At 52.0% G+C, this 16,982-nt stretch overlaps 1 protein-coding gene across 4 annotated transcripts in view; it reads right to left on the bottom strand.

Moving 5' to 3' along the window:
• The window catches only part of CNTFR (ciliary neurotrophic factor receptor), a 384,981-nt gene that overhangs the window by 45,554 nt on the left and 322,445 nt on the right, over nucleotides 1-16,982 (bottom strand). For all 4 annotated transcript variants that reach the window (XM_067530844.1, XM_067530842.1, XM_067530843.1 and 1 more), the window contains exons 5-6: nucleotides 8,723-8,840; nucleotides 7,125-7,291 (exon numbers count right to left, since the gene is read on the bottom strand). In XM_067530844.1, the coding sequence (XP_067386945.1) occupies nucleotides 7,125-7,291; nucleotides 8,723-8,840 (285 nt within the window). The remainder of the gene's footprint in view (nucleotides 1-7,124; nucleotides 7,292-8,722; nucleotides 8,841-16,982) is intronic.

Here is a 16,982-nt window from a genome sequence, read left to right as displayed (position 1 = left end):
TTTTGGGGTACTCTAACCACCTGTTGTATTAGTAGGTGCTTAAGATAAATAAGTGGTAAAGGTAATTCCAGCGGGAATTGCTGGAGACCAGTAAAGGAAGCTTTAAGTGAAGAGCGCTTGGTTTTGACTTGTCTGTGCCAGCCATGCGGCAGGCGTAAGTACTGGGTTTCCTTTAGTTTATTCCCTGATACCGACTCACAGAGACTAAAAGTTACTGGGCCGAGGAATCCTGGGTAACCTTGGCCCGGGCCACTGGCAGGTCTCTGACTTCAGTGTAGACAGAGCCTTCGTGTCCTCTGGATGTGCGAGGGGATTCACCCAGGTGGCCCTGTCAGAGTGAGTGGAGCTGGTCTGAACACAGAAGCCCTTCCTGACGAGTAACCTCCGGCTGTTCTCCCCGTGGCCTCCCCTGGCCCAGCCTGAAATGCACTGCTGCTCACCCTCCCCAGGGAGAGGATCCTTTTAAATTGGGCCCCAGGCCCCTGGCAGTTGAGGCACCGGCTGGCTCCTTCTCATCATCATGCTGTGAGGCCTGGCCAGAGTGTCTGCGCCTGCTCACACTGCCTGCAGGGACATGGGCACTGCCAGCCTGGATAAGACCAGGGGCCCATCTAGCCCCGCATTCTGTCTTGGACAGCGGGCAACCCCAGCTGCTTCAGATGGCCAGCGATGGGGATAATCTGCCCAGCGGGGAAGTTTTCTCCTGACCTGCAATAGCTCGTGGTCAGTTTAGGCACTGAGGGTTTATGACTCCCTCGGTCCATCTGTACCTAGTCCCTCTGTATGTGTGTCTGCTCCACAGCCCCCTCCATTCCACTCTAGAGCAATCTCACAGCTCCCACCCCTCACGCTCTCTACAGCCCCTTCTCTGCTCTCCAGCCTCTCTCTGCGGATGGCACCTGCCCATCTGCTTCCAGCTTCCTTTGGTACAAAGAGCAGCGACACGGGGCTTGTGCAGCACGGTAAGCGGCGCATCAGCCGCCCCGACTTCTCTCCCCGCTCCTGGCTGCCCTGGGCTCCGAGCTCCTCTCCCGACCTCTGCTAATATTGACGCCTTTGCAGAGAGTGTAACTCAGGAAACAATTTCCAGGCAAGAGAGGGGAGGACAGCAGCCCGGATCCCTTGCTGATGAGAGACGGGGCCGGAGGGCTTGAACACATCTTGCAGCCATCATTTAAAGTGGCAACGCGGAGCAGCTCCTCGCAGCTGGCTGCTAATGACCAGCGCTGCGCGACCCGCGAGCGAGGCAATTCGCAAAGGACAGCAAAAGAATGCACCAGTCATTTTCCACTCAATGAGCGTTCATCTTCTGAGCTGCTGGGAAGGGAGTTTTCCACTGGAGACTGGAGCAAGGGAAAGGGAGAAAACAAACCAAAGAAGGTGAGCTCTTCCCAGGGATCTGTCCGTTTCGATGGGCCCCACTGCTGGGTGGTCTGACAAGGAGACAAGTGGCAGACTTGCTCCATGCTCCACTGAGATTCAGTTCTATTCCATTTAGAGGGAGTCGGGGGAAAAGTCTACTAAGCGCCTGCATCCAGGGCTGGGCTTCTAACATTCGAGGCGGCAACTGAATTTCCTGCGGACTGTGTCTACACTAGGAGTTTCTGGAGCCATAATTCCCAATGGGTACAACATCAGTGGAGGCTCTAGTGTAGACAATACTCAGGCGTTTTTACCTCCACCACTCAGGGTTAGATGACAATGGCCTTATCTAGACTAAGAAGAAAAATGTTGGGTTTTTTTTAAGGAACATAGAACTGGAAGGGACTTACTCGGTCATTGAGTCCAGTCCCCTGATACCACAGGCAATCGCATCATATAATCCTGTGCACACATTTCTCAAACTCTATCGTCTAACTAGTAAGATGGCTTCCCCAAACTACTCCTAGTGGATGCTTTGCTCCTCAAGCCTCCTTCTAATGTTAATCAAGTTAGTTCAGTCAGGGTTGTTTAACTCTGTTGAAAGTTCCCCTTAAAAAGAATCTAAGAACGGCCATACTGGGTCAGCCCAACAGTCCATTTAGCCCAGTATCCTGTCTGCTGACAGTGGTCAATGCCAAGTGCTTCAGGCATCAGGCAATTAGCGAGTGATCCATCCCGTCATCTACTCCCAGTTTCTGGCAAAGAGAGGCCAGTGACACACAAAGCATGGGGTTGCAACCCTGACCATGAATGGACGCTATCCTCCATGAACTTATCTAGTTCTTCTTTGACACCAGTCGGGATACATTTGATCAACGTTAGCTCAATTTTAGCGGGTTACAAAACCTGGGTTCTAGCTAACACAGTTGAGCCTGTGCTGAAGTTTAATGGCTTTGTCCTGACTGGAGTTTTAGAAGGTGATCATTAGACGGAGCTCGTTAATATCACAAATTTAAATTCTAGTTGAGATAGAACCATTCTGAGCACGACACGAGTTTGCACGGCAGCTTCCACAAGCGGAACTGCACTGTGGGGCGTCCCGGGTCTGATCGAACCTGGGAATGAAAAGGCCAGTCAAGGATGAGTTGAGACCTGCAGTGGCATGTCCTAACCCAGACGCAGGAATGGCTAGGGATAGGGCAGGCAGAGCAGGTAACCAGCTACCTGAGGTTACTTCCTACCTGTGCCACTTTCCACACCAAACAGAGAGAGCAAAGGTGCATGACCATGAACAAAATGCTTTACACATCATAGGGTGTAGGCCTGGAAGGGCTGCCGGGGGATCATCTACTTCAGCCCCCTGCCCTGAGGCAGGACCCAGTAAACTAGACTGTCCCCGACAGCAGTCTGTCCAACCTGTTCTTAAAAATCACCAGTGATGGGGATTTCACAACATCCCGTCAAAGCCTGTTCCAGCATTTAACTTCCCTTAGAATTAGAAAGTTTTCCCTAATATCTAACTGAACTCTCCGTTGCTGCAGATTAAGGCAATTACTTCTTGTCCTACCTTTAGTGGACATGGAGAATATCTGACAACCATCCTCTTTATAACAGCCCTTAACATATTTGAAGACTGTTATCAGATCCCCCCTCAGTCTCCTTTTCTTAAGACTAAACATGCCCACTTGTTTTAACCTGTCCTCATAGGCCAGGTTTTCTAAACCTTTCATCATTTTCGTTACTCTCCTCTGGATTCTCTCCAGTTTGTCTGCATCTTTCTTAAAGTGTCTCACCCAGAAATGGATGCAGTACTGCAGCTTAGGCCTCACAAGCACTGAGTAGAGTGGGACAATTCCCTCCCGTGTCTTACGTAAAAGACTCCTGTTAATACAGCCCAGAATGATATTAGCGTTTTTAAAGACACGTTGGATGGTCAAATAACCCAGGTCCTGTTCAGCAGTGCTACCACCTAACCAGCTATTCCCCATTTTGTAGCTGTGCATTTGATTTTTCCTTCCTCAGTGTAATACTGTGCACTTGTCTTTACTGAATTTCACTGAGCTGAAATCAGACCGATTCTTCATCTTGTCAAAGTCACTTTGAATTCTAATCCTGTCCTCCAAAGTGATTGCAATCCCTCCCAGCTAATTTGATGAGCATACTCTCCCCTGTGTTATCCAAGTCATTAATGAAAATATTGGACCCAGGGTTGACTCCTGTGGGAACAGATATGTCCCCCCAGTTTGACAGCGAATGACTGATAACTATTCTTTGAGTATGGTCTTTCAACCAGCTGTGCACCCACGTTACAGTAATTTCATCTAGATTACATTTCCCCCTTTTGTTTTTGAGAATGTCATGTTGGACTGTGTCAAAAGCCTTTCTAAAATCAAGATCTATCATTTCTCCTGCATCCCCCTATTCACTAGGCCAGTGACCCTGTCAAAGAAGGAAATTAGGCATTTCTTTGGCATGATTTGTTTTCGACAAATCTAGTCCGGCTCACCATATTATCCTCTAGGTGCTTATAAACTGAGTGTTTAATCATTTTTTTCCAGTATCTTTCCAGGTGAGGCTGACTGGTCTACAATTCTCTGAGTCTTCTTTGTCCCCCTTTTTAAAGATAGGTGCTATGTTTACCCTTCTCCAGGCCTCTGGGACCTCACCCATTCTCCAGGAGTTCTCAAAAAGAAGAGCTAATGGTTCCAAGATTGCTTCAGTAAATTCCTTAAGTCCCCTAAATTTAATCTGATCAGGCCCTGCTGACTTGACTACATCTAACATATCTAACTATTCTTTAACATGTTCCTTCCTAGTTTGGCTTGCGTTCCTTCCCCTTTGTTATTACCATGAATTGTGTTTAGTATCTGGTCCCCATTAGTGACTGTTTTAGTGAAGACTGAAGTAAACACCTCGGCCTTCTTGATGTCATCCATTATTAGCTCTCCTTCCCTACTAAATAGAGGACCTACATTTTCCTTCCTCTTCCTCTTGCTCCTAATGTATTTAAAGAACCTCGTCTTCTTGCCTTTTACGTCCCTTGCTAGGTATAACTCATTTTGTGTCTTGGACTTTCGGATTTTGTCCCTACCTGCTGGATTTGCTAAATATCTATTTAAAGGTAAGCAAAATCCTTGAGACCTCAAAAGAAGCTCAATTTGGGTTGTGTAGAAAAGTTTGTGTAGGTTCTCTGCAGATGACTTCATCCCATAATTTCTTTGCTGTCTCCCCAGCTGCCTAATTAAACCCTTACTCATCACTGGGGCGTCTATCACCTTACTCCCTGCAGATGTAAAGTCATTGTTTCTGTAGATGTTCAGGCTAGAGGGGATCAGTATGATCGTCTAGTCTGACTTGCTGCAGAGCGCAGGACATAGAAATTCACTCAACGATTCCTGCACTGAGTCCAGCAACTTGTAGTGGAACTAGAGGGCACCTTCATTTAAGGCGTGTGTCTTTTAGAAAGATGGCCAGTTTTGATTTAAAGACTCCACGTGATGGAGAGAGAATACACCACACCCCAGCGTAAGTTGTTCCAGCTACTATTATTAGGATTTGTTATTTGTATCACTCTAGTGTCTAGGAGTTCTAGTCATGTACCAGGACTTCACTGAGCTAGCTGCTGTACAAACACAGCACAAAGGGTTCACAATCACCCTCACTGTCAAGATTTGGTGCCTGAATTTAGAACAACACAGGGGCCAAATCCATCTTGGGGTGAGTGAAAGCAACTCAGCTGAAATCAATGGCGTTGCACCTGCTTGCACCAAGCATGGATTTTGCCCATCTTTCTCTCTCCCAGAACTGACATATTCACATCAAATACACTGACTGAACACTGACTGGATTGCAGGGATGTCATGGACTTGTTCTTACAGACCAATCACTGATGGAGAATTTGTGTAACCAGCACATAGTTTTACTTCATTCTGGGCTTTGCTTTGTCTGGTTTTTGTTTTTATTTTAAGAACGGACAAATTCGTTTTGGGAAAACACGCACTTCCCCAAAGCCTTTTCTCCCAACTCAAATGGAAGAAAACTTGTATCTTGATGGAAACGGAAGGAAAGTTGGTTAATTCTTGTGTTTACATTTTTGGTCTGGTTTTGGCCAGAACCAGAAACACAAGAATATCCGTGATATTTTCATCTTAATTGCTCAATCCACCAGGTTATGACAAAGTCTGAGATGCATTGAGATTCAGCCAAAGCTTTTCTAGACCTGAATAGACAGTATCAAAGCCAAATGGAAAGTTTGATAACACATTCCTCTGTGGGTTGTGCGGGGCTTTGGGTTCCCTGGAGATGAAGGATGCTCGAGATATGCAAGGTCCAATTCTTTTTGGGTTCTTGTCGCTGCACCCAGCATGGTGCCATTGGGTGATTATCACCATTATTACACATAGAATGGCACCAAACATGCCAGTGAGTGGCTAGGACAGATGTCACCATGAGAGCCAACTGGATCCTGAAACGGGTTCAGTAAGGATCCATTATACAGTACAGCTAGACAGGTGGCTGGCTGAGACCAGGAGCAGTTTGAGTCACCTATGAACTGTGGACACACAACTTAGCACAGCTGTGTCCTGGTTTACGACTAGGGTCCCTATGTGCTACGGTAACACACATAAATAACAATGACACCATAGCTAACCCTCCTTCCCCGGTTGTTTTCTTCCGCCCATCTCTTGCTTTAGATGAAGATGGTGCGCTTGCTGGGCAGGAAAGGTCTTTTACTGTATGCCTGTGAAGCACCCAGCACGATGCAGCCCTGGCCAGACTGACACAGCTCAATAACAACAGCCTGTCCCATGTGTCTGCTGTGTTCCCTCTCCTAAGAGACGTCTGCGTCTCCCAACATAGCTGATCCCATACCACGCAGAACCTGAGACGAGGGAGCTATTTAGCCATCGCTTTACGGGTACACAGTCCAGCCGATAGGCTGTTTCTGAATGACTCATTGTCACTGTCTATCATGCGTGGCATGTGATTGGTCCGCCGAGTCACATGGTGCAGTATTATTTCTGCTCCCTGACTGGATGAGCGAAAACAGGGAATAAGTATGTCTTGTGCAAGTCGTGAAGCCCTCTCCTCCTGCACCAGTTCCCTGGGGGGAACGTCTTTCTCCTACTCAGAATGGGGCACGGACAGTGGAACCACTCCGAAAGAGGACTGCTTCCCACCCCAAACCACCTCTGAGTCGAAAGGAGCTGAGCATACATTTTGCAGACCGCTCTGACAGCTCTGATCCTGGCAGCCAGAGATGGGAAACAGGAAACACACCAGACGATAAACAGGAAATTAGACAGCTCGGGGGGCTGCCCACTCAAATCTTGCTTCGGTCAGTGTTGTCATCGGACACCTGTTTGGTGGCCGACTGAACTAGTGGTCACAGCCCGTGTCCTAAACAAAACACTCAGGAAAGCACCACTGTAGTTGGTGTGGACTATCTTCCCGTCAGCAGAGTAGCCAACGGCTACATGGCCCACGGAGACCATACCTCCCGTCTCATGACTCGAAGGGGTCCCTGAAGGACATGGGTCAAGCACACGGGTGGGATATTGTGGGGAAAGCATGCCGTGCCGCTGCCCTGGATGGTTCTGTTCTGTGGATAACGAAAGGGTCTGCTCCCAGGGCTGTCAACCTGGCACCTCTGCCCAGCATCACCCCCCCAGCTGGTTAAAGGATCTAAGAAAAGGCCACATGCAGAACAAGTCCGACCGTCTGCCTGGTTCCGAGAGCCTAGCGCCGGCCACGGAAGTTACCTATGGCGAACTCGTCAAAGGTGATTGTGGTGGAGTTCCTGCCCAGAGCATTCGTGACTGTCAAGGTCACCTTGTACTTCACGGTGGAGAAGAGCTGGAGATATCTGATGTGACACCTGTTCTTGGGGAAAGGGTCTTTCTCACAGACCAACTCTCTTGGGCCATGCCTGTCAAAACCAGAAAAGAAGAGAAAAGAGGAGTTACCCTGAGGATCAGTGCTCAGTGTGACAGAGGGGCGCACGGGGCCAGGGCTAGGGCCATGCTGGCAACCCGCAGCTTCTGCCTGGCCCTAATTATCCTGCTCTTTTCTCAGCTTAGACCTGCCCTCAGCCTTGCAGAGACTCCCTGCTCCTCCATCTTCCCCTGGGCCCTCCTCTTTGGGTCAGACCTCAGCTGCATCACCTCAGGGGTTTCCTGCCGTGTGGGGAAAGCCGGGGACGGGGAAAGTTGTTGGGTCTATCTTGAAGCACGCTCCACCTCCTCACAAACCCAGCCAAGAAACCTGTTGTTTTCGAGGTTTGACTTTCAGGGTGAAACTCTTTCTCTGGCTCCTGGGCTGAGCTGCTCCCGCTTTCCCAGTGTGCCGTGAGACTGTGACCCCGAGTTTGAGCAGGGCCTTCCCCCAGCCTCCCGTGACTGCACCCAGCGAGAAACGGATCTGGCGGCGCAGCCAGGGGGGCGCTCTCAGCTTCTGCATGGACTCTGCCATGGCCCCCCAGTGCAAAGCTGCCTCCCCACCGTCCAGGGCTCCCACGGGCTGCGCCAGACGCAGAGCCGAAGAGGTGATTCCCTTCCAAAGGGCACGTCCCAGGCTCACACGCTCCCCGTGACTTTAAACCATTTGGAGGGGGAATTTTGTGCTGATTGACAGCCCTGGAGCCAGAAACCCATTGATTCATCCACAGAACAAGGACCCTAACCCTAACCCCCCCACCCCCCGACCCGGATTGAGATGAGCCTTCCCTGTCCACACGCAGTCAGGTTTAGGGCCAGGGTTAATCGAGATCTGGAGTGGCGTGGACTCCTCCCCGTTAGGACTGAGGTGACAAACGCAGGTCACACAGGCCAGCAGGTGGCCGTCACGTAGGAAAACCGCAGCACTTAGACCCCTCTGCCGCGTAGCCCGGCCGAGGCGGTGCTGTCTGGGAAGGGAGTGTCCGTCCTTTGGGCAGGGTATAGGGACACCCCAAGACTCCCCCAGGGGCTCCTGCGGACATGTCGCTGTGTGATCAGCTAGGCGTTGCCAGGAGCACCATGGAAACGGATGGCACTCCCCACTGCCGGGCCAGCTGCGCTCCGGCGTATGATGCAGGCCGAGAGGGATGTGATGGCCCTTGGCTGACACCGGAACATCACCCCTGTGCACAGCTGGCTGCCCCTCAGAACGGCGCCCCGTGTTCTGGGACATGCTGCTACCCCGGGTACCTCTGAGGTGTGCTGTGTCCGTGGTGTGGACCGGGAGGCACTACTCCCAAGACACTCCAGGGAGCGACTCCAGATTTATTCCAGATTTGGCCTAGGTTCTGGAGACAAAATTGCCCCCTGCAAAGAGGCACCTCTGCCCTCCCTTCCCCTCCCCCTGGGCCCCAGGCACTTACATGACGGTGATATTGAAGGTGTTGGGGATGTACGTGGGGCTGGGCAGGTGCCAGCTGCAGTAGAATCCCTTGGGGTAGTTGTTGGATCGGCACATCAGCACTGGCTCCTTGGGTGAGGCTGCCGGGAAGCAGAAAGCCAGATTACTAACGGGGACGTCACGGTGACTCCTCTCCGGGCGACGGAGGGAACACGGAGAGGCGGGACGCTGCAAGAGGCTTTCCCGGCCGCTCTCCTGCAACAGAAACCCTGCCCCAGGAGCACCTCATGGGTGAGGTCCTAATTGTGCCTACCAGCTGTTTGCCAGCTGCTAGAGAGGGCAGAACCCGTTGAGCAGTCGCAGGCCAGGCGCAACCCTCACCCCAGCAGGCCGCAATCGGGAGGCAGCCGGGCTGCCGTGTCAGCCTGCAGGGAGCTGTGTGCACTTCTAAGAGGTTCCCAACACGGAGTCACAGATTCCCAGGCCAGAAGGGACCGTTGTGGTCACCTCGTCTGACCTCCCGTAGAGTACGGGCTAAAGGACTTCCCTGAGTCAGCTGGAGCCACGCAGAGCTTTGCTCTGAAACTGTGCAACGCATGCGGCTGATGGGCACCACTGCGGCACAACTCACACGCACCCTACAACCCTGCTGCTTCTGCTTCCAGGACAAAAGCTTCTGACGCACGAGCAGAAGGAGAGCTCCTTTAGCTGGTGGAAAGCTGAGGGGAGATATGATTGCTCTCTGTAAATACAGCAGAGGGACAAACACCAGGGAGGGGGAGGAGTTATTTCAGTTCAGCACCAATGTGGACACAAGAACAAATGGATATAAACTGGCCTTTGGAAAGTTTAGACTTGAAATTAGATGAAGATTTCTAACCATCAGAGGAGTGAAGTTCTGGAACAGCCTTCCAAGGGGAGCCGTAGGGGCAAAAAAACCTAGTTCGCTTCAAGACTGAGCTTGATAAATGTATGGAGGGGATGGTATGATGACAATTAATTTGGCAGCCTAATTTGGCAATTAACTGATCTTTGACGACTAGCGGGAAATATGCCCAGTGGCCTGTGAAGGGATGTTAGATGGGGCAGGTTCTGAGTTACTACAGAGAATTCTTTCCAGGTGTCCGGCTGGTGAGTCTTGCCCACATGCTCAGGGTTTAGCTGATCACCATATTTGGGGTCGGGAAGGAATTTTCCCCCAGGGCAGATTGGCAGAGGCCCTGGGGGGTTTTCGCCTTCCTCTGCAGCATGGGACATGGGTCACTTGCTGGTGGATTCGCTGTACCTTGAAGTCTTTAAACCATGATTTGAGGACTTCAGTAACTCAGTCCTAGGTCAGGGTCTATTCCAGGAGTGGGTGGGTGAGGTTCTGAGGCCTGCGTTGTGCAGGAAGTCAGACTAGATGATCCTATTGGTCCCTTCTGACCTTAAAGTCTATGAGTCTGTAATACTAGGTCTCCTGTCCACCCCCTGGGAGGTAAAACACACAGGTAGGTAGCACACTCCGGCTTGCCCCAGATGCACGTTATTCTCATGGACTGGGCATAACAGCGGGTGACACAATCCAGCGACACTGAAGAGATTCAGAGATGTCAAAAGGGGCCAGTGCGATTGTCCTGCCCAAGGCAGGCCGGAGAACGTCGCTCCGCAATGCCGGCCGGGGTGGGACTTCTTCCTCCTGGCTCTGGGAGGTGTCAGCTTTGAGAACAGGGACAGCCCTCGGCTCTGAGCTACCCGCACGCGATGGATGCAGTGTTCTACAAAGGCTGCGTGTGTGTAGAGAGGGAGGGAAACAGCCGGAACTCAAATGTCATTGCCCTGTTTTGGGGTTGAACCACAGCAACCTGCTGGCACCTATAGGGTGCCGAGGCAGGGAACATTGCACCCAATACTCACTGTCTGCCGGTAATAGGCTGGTGCCACCACCTGTTAATGCCTCTACTGGGGAGATGCAGGAGGTAGGCACTGCTCTGAAATTGGACATGTGGTGAGGAGCACGGCACAGTTCAAGTGTGCATGCCCGTGTGTGCGCGTCTCCTGCCCTCTACGGCTGGCATGGGTCAATCAAGCTGACACCCGCTGGCCATTATCTCACTTGGGAAGGCTGGAGATCTGGAGCAGTTACTCAGCAAAGGCTTGCCCCAGCTCGGCCTTCTGCCCATCTCCACCTCCACCTTGGTGCATCATGTCTGAAAGTAGATTGCAAGCGCTCTGGGGCAGGGACCTCATCTTCCCAGCCCCACACCTCACACACCTGCAGGTGGTGCCAAATACAGCACCAGGTGTACAGCTATTAGCTCTCGCGGACAGCGTCTGCACCTGTCTGTGCTCGGGGCAGCTGTCACTTGCGTTAAGACCCTGTTGTGCTTATGGGATTGTACAAGGACTGTCCTGTCTGGACAACGTGCCCTGGCCCGACTCAGAGGACATGGTGTCCCATCAGCCTCACAAAACAGGGAGATTTGCAAACCAGAGAGAGCCCGAAGGAGGCAATGAAAGTACCTGATGGGTCTGGGAGCGTGTCCTATAAAAAGAGAGGGAAGAGCTGGGGACACGCAGCTTAGAAAAGAGGGGAAAACCTGATGGTCTGTAGTTACCAAGAGGGGTAGGATAAACAGGCCAAGACAGAGGGAAATGCAAGCTACCCATCGGGATTGGTCAACATTAACGATTTGGTCAGTGGCATCATTTCCCCAAGGATGGCAGCGAGGAGAGAAAAATCAGGGAAATGTGAGGGAGGAACTCGTGTGCGTGCTGGGCCAGGAGAACTGCTGTAAAACCTGTGGCTTGATCCTGGCTTCTTCAGAGGACGAAGGAAGTTTCAGATGGGAAAGATCTACGACCCCGTAGTCCACCCATCTCCAGCACAATGGGGGCCTGGCCCATGACTATGATACCACAAATAACAAAAGTTGTGTCGGTCCCAGGATACTAGAGAGACACGGTGGGGGAGGCCGTATCTTTTACTGCCGAAGCTGGGCCAGTGAAAGATATCCCCGCACCCACTTTGTCTGGCTGATAATAAACGATCAGACTAGGCCAGCATATTGGTCCTTTCTGGCCCTAAAAACCTCGGAATCTGTATCTTTGCACTTCGCCGGGCTCTAAGCACTTGCCTACGTAGGTCTAGGCAGCTCACGTCTTTGCATGCAGGGTTCACTTCACTATATAACTTGCCCCCATAGCAATAGAAATAGACAGAGATTTTCTAGTGCTTTGTCTAGTTGACCTTTAAAAGATCCAAGCCCAGGGCTCCCACCTCTTCCCTTGGGAACAACTCCACAATTGAGTACAGCTCGCTGTCAGGAAGGTCTCTGACATGCCGCAGCCCTGGCTTTTCATCTCGCCAGGCCTGCTCATATCCCTGAGCATGACAAGAAAGAATTCCTCGCCCTCTCGGAGAAAAGACTCTCTTCCATAAGCAAAGAAGGAGCAGCCAACACGACCTCCACTCAACCCCAATTGACCGACAGGCCTTCGCTCCCAAGTAACCGCTGGCTGGGGTTAGATCCCCCCTGCACGGCAGCACTGGGCTCTCAGGAACGTTCCGCTCTGCTCTGTTCTGGCCACCCCTTGGATACAGAGTCCAGTTCCAGGTCTCTGTCCCGAGGTCCAGAACCCTCCGTGGGACTGGCCACAGCGACGGGAGAGACGCCGGGCCCATGACAACCACGACCTCCCCCGGCAGCTCCATTCCACTGCCGCAATGGAAACTGTCAAGCAACAAGGGAAACGCTTCTGAGCATGGAGTCAGGAGCCAGGCCTCTGCTCTGGGACTCACCCCACTAGGGATAGGAGACCCCAGGGTACAGAACTCCACGCAGACTGCATTGCTTCCGAGACCTTCCGCTCTACAATATCATCACACACTCACCCCAACGTCAGTGCACCAACACAGGCACAGAGCCCCCTGTGCGAATCACGCTCTGTACCATGCACAAGCTGGGGAGGGAGGAGGGGCACGTGCTATCCTTGCTGCTATCTGAAAATATTCAGGAAGCCCACTGTGGGGATGGGGCTGGACAGACCGACAGACAGGGGTGCTGGTGGCCAGACTCACCCATGGAGAAATCTGGCCAGACCCATCTTCCTTCAGGGTCACCCCCCATCCTGGGATGCCCGATTCCTGGGCATCTGTACCGTGCCTTGCACAGTGGCGTCTGCAGGGTGTGACTGGGGCCCTGAATTCACATGGAAGCCGACACCCCTTCGCTTTGCCTGGCTGGCAGCGCAGTATGGTAGCCTGACTCGGGTGGGATGCCAAGGCAGGTGATGAACGTGGCTAGAGCAGCTCATACCTCCCAGGCCTATCCATGCACACAGCCAGCAGCATGGCAGAGCTTCATGACATCACCAGCACTGCATATGACATCATCAGCATCGCATATGACGTCACCAGCATCACATATGATGTCACCAGCATGGCAGCACCAGGTTTTGTGAGCACACACATTTAAAGCTTTACATGGATGATAAATAACCATTATAAGCCAGGAGCACCTTTGGGCTCCTGGTACGTCACCGAGCCGAGTCAACAAGCCGTGAACGGCTCTTGCTTTCCAGAGGGCAAAACGAAGAGAGAGACCCTCCCCTGCTATGAGCAAATCGTTCCCGGCACCGAGCCTGGTTTACAGAAAAAGCTCTGGGGGAAAGAGACCCACATGAGACTCCAGTGACTGCTGGGTGGCATTCCAGACGCCCCAGGCTGGGAGTCTGCATTACAAACCAGAGCTGCGGTGGATGACACGGAAATTATCCCATGGAGAAGAAGGAGAATTTGCCCTCCTATGTAGCTGCTTCCCACTAAAGAGAGGGGGGAAACTGAGGTACAGGGCGGTGCAGGGTCTTGCCTGAGGGCACGAGCTGAGCCAGGTTTCCCTACTTGCTGTCCTGAGCCCGTGGTCTTTGGGGCACTGTGTCTGCTGGGAGAAAGCAGCCCCCGAGCATGGCATGGACCCCTCTGAGAGCTGAGCCTCAGAGAGAAAGAGAAGCCTGCTGCGGGATACGGCATGCATCGCTCCTAATGGCTATTTCAGCCTCCAGACAACAGACGAAGGCCAGAGCCCAGGCAAGGAGCCTCACAGTTAAATCATTCAAGCAGCCCCTTCGCAGAAAAACCGTTCAGATAATCGCAAGGCCGGAGACGGTGCCAAATTCCCCACCTCTCCTGCCAGACCCTTAACCCCTTCACTGCTGCATGGAGGTAGAATCATAGAAGATTAGAGTTAGAAGGGACCTCAGGAGGTCATCTAGTCCAGCCCCCTGCTCAAAGCAGGACTAACCTCAGCTATATCATCCCAGCCAGGGCTTTGTCAAGCCTCAGCTTAAAAACCTCTCAGGATGGAGATTCCACCCCCTCCCTAGGTAACCCATTCCAGTGCCCAGAGAAGGAGCGCAGCAGCACCCAGCTGGCTCTCTGGTCGTATGCCATCTGTCTTCGAATCCCACCAGGGCTGGAAACAACCACCAGGCTAAAAACAGGTGGCCCCCTAAGTGCGCACCTGATGAAGGGCTTAAGGAAGAGGGGGCGAGCGGGGGGCTAAGGACCAGCCTGCTGTACCTCAAAGCTGCCACACGGTGGTAGTAGTTCATCGTAACACTGGTCCTGGGGTGCCACCGGCAGGATAAAAATCAAACAGGCAGGGTGCTAAAACAGAGTGGGGAACCGGGGGGGGGGGCTGGCAGCGCTTGCTGCAGGGGGGGTGCGGTGAGGGAGACGGGCTGTATTAAGGGGCTGGCGGGGGGGACAACATGACGAGTGCAGAGTGCAGATGTTTGGGGTAACAGGGGCCTCACCTGGCATTGCCCCCTGCAGCAAGGGCGTGCAGGACACAGCTCCAGAAACGCGCCGGGCACTTGGGAGCCTGCCGGGAGCTGGATACAGCGTGAATTCTCCCCACGCCTCCCTGGCGGAAACAACACAGAGGGCTCCTTCACCAAGCACTAACCCTCGGGTCACCTCAGCCTAACGGAGAGGCCCGCACGCTACCTGCCCCATCCCGGAAGGCTGCCTCGCCTGCAAAATATCTTTAATTAATCTCTAACTAGTCTTTAATTAGCCCAATTGAAGATTATTCATCTCCTTTGTCCCTACCGCACGCCTTGTAAATTGGATCCAGCTATCAGCGATCTTCGCTAATTCCCCCATGCCCTGAAGACGGCCGGAGTTGCACCGGCGGGGTTTCGAACTTTAGTTCTGCTTTTCAACGAGAAGGGAAGGCGTGTGAACCGCCTCGCTGCTGCATTATCCCTCGGCAGCTTCAGAAGGATTGTTTTCATATCAACCACCTGGAAAGTCCCCCTCTCTCTGCCTGCTGGGGTACAGGAGCATGAGCCCAGCGTGCAGAGAAGGAAGGAAGGCTAGAGAGATAGATGTGTACGGGGGATGGACAGAGAGATGTGCGTAGGGTTGGTTGGTTACACAGATGGACAGTTATTGCCAGACTATATTAGATTTCAGGTTCATTTAGTTCAGTGTCTTGCTACCAACAGTATTCAGTACCATCTGCTTCAAAGGAGGGTGGTAAAGCCCTGCCTGGCACTAGGGAATGACCTGCCAGAGGGGCATTTCCTCCTAAACTCCCATAATTTAGAGGTCGGCTCATGCCCTGAAGTGGGAAGGGTTATGTTGCGTGTTCAAAACGTTTGTTCATTTTTAACAAAATCATTACTATCGCAATCCGGCTATCTTTGTTTTACGCATGCCCCGTCCGTCTCTGAATCCTGCTCAGCTCCTGGCTTCGGTGAGATATGGTGGCAATGAGTTCCATAGGCTAACGGTGTGTTGTACGGCAAATCACTTCCTTCCGTCAGTTTTAAATTTGCTGGCATAGATCTATCACCTGTCATGGCCTTGGGAGTTCTGCGACGTGGGAAATAAAAACAGAGCCAAGTGTTAAGTTGGGGAAATGATAGCCCATGTAACTTTTGCTGCAGACCTTCTGCTCACAGCAGAGAATGCCATGGCTGAATTAATGCTAATACCTTAATACAGCTGATAAGACTTTCTTTTTGGTTTTTAAGCTAGGAGAGGAGCAACAAACTTTTGGAGCATCCTCTGCGCTGGGCAGCAGGTGGTATTTTTGGCAAGCTGAGTGAGCAAAAAAACCTCAAGTCAAAGACAATGAAACAAGGCCGGTAACCCATCTTTGCAACCAAAGGGACATTTCCATATGAAACGCAGATGTACTTCCTTTTCTGAGATCTGAGAAGGAAGCAAAATGTACATTGGCCTGAATGGTACATAGAGCAGCCTGTCTTTGAACTCCTGCCTGACCCAGAAAGCTCTGCATTTAAGAAGGCAGTGTGACCACGGGGCTAGGTCTGGACTGGGATTCGGGAGACCTGGGTTCTATACATGGCTCTGCCACTGTTCTGCTGGGTGACCTGGGCAAATTGCTTCAGCTCCTTGTGCCTCAGTTCTTCCCATCTGTAAAATGGGGATGATGACAATAATAGCGGCCTCCTTTGTAAAAAACGTTGGATGAAAAGTGTTATATTATTATAAGTAAGGCAAGAAGCAGAGCGCAGAGGCAGGGTAACCAGACAGCAAGTGTGAAAAACCGGGACAGGGAATGGAGGATAAGAGGCGGCTACATAAGACAAAGCCCCAAATATCAGGCCTGTCCCTATAAAATCAGGACATCTGGTCACCCTAACAGTTCACAATCCATCCATGGTAGATTCCCTTACACGAGAGAACATCAGCCTGTGGAACTTGCTGCCACTGGAAACGACTGAGGCCCAAGTGTTTAGGGAGATTCCAGAGAGGCATCATTTGACACGTTTGTGAATTAAAATGAGCTTCGGCAGAGATGCCAGCGAGGATAAAATTAGAAGGGCGATCGACCTGCCTGTGTCAGGCTAGGCTGTGATCAGAGATAGATCCTCCCTGTGGTGTAACCAAGGCCAGTGAGGTGTGGTGTGTGTCTGTTTGGGGCGGGTGGAGGGGTCATGCCTTCCTCTAAAGCATCCAACATTATTGAAGAACAGGATACTGGACTAGATGGAGCACCGGTCCATGGTGGCATGCCAGGAGGAGGGAGATCAGAGTAGGCAGTGCATTGGTCTGTGGTGGTGCGGCAGGAGGGAAAGTGGGCCAGGTGGCGTGTCAGTTTGTGGTGGTGCACCCGGAGGAGAGATACTGCACCACGTGGCGCACTGGTCCGTGGAAGAGCGCTTGGAGGAAGGATACCATGCCAAGCAGAGCACCGGTACGTGGTAAAGTGCTCGGAGGAGGGATAATGCACCAGGTGGTGCGCCAGGTCCATGGCAGGATGCCA

Source organism: Emydura macquarii, unplaced genomic scaffold (assembly GCF_026122565.2).
Source record: "Emydura macquarii macquarii isolate MOO-44397 ecotype Brisbane River unplaced genomic scaffold, CSIRO-AGI_Emac_v2 contig_3114, whole genome shotgun sequence".
In the NCBI taxonomy this organism is placed as follows: Eukaryota; Metazoa; Chordata; order Testudines; family Chelidae; genus Emydura; species Emydura macquarii.
The sequence above is the reverse complement of the archived record's forward strand: the minus strand, read 5'-3'. Positions and strand labels throughout refer to the sequence as shown.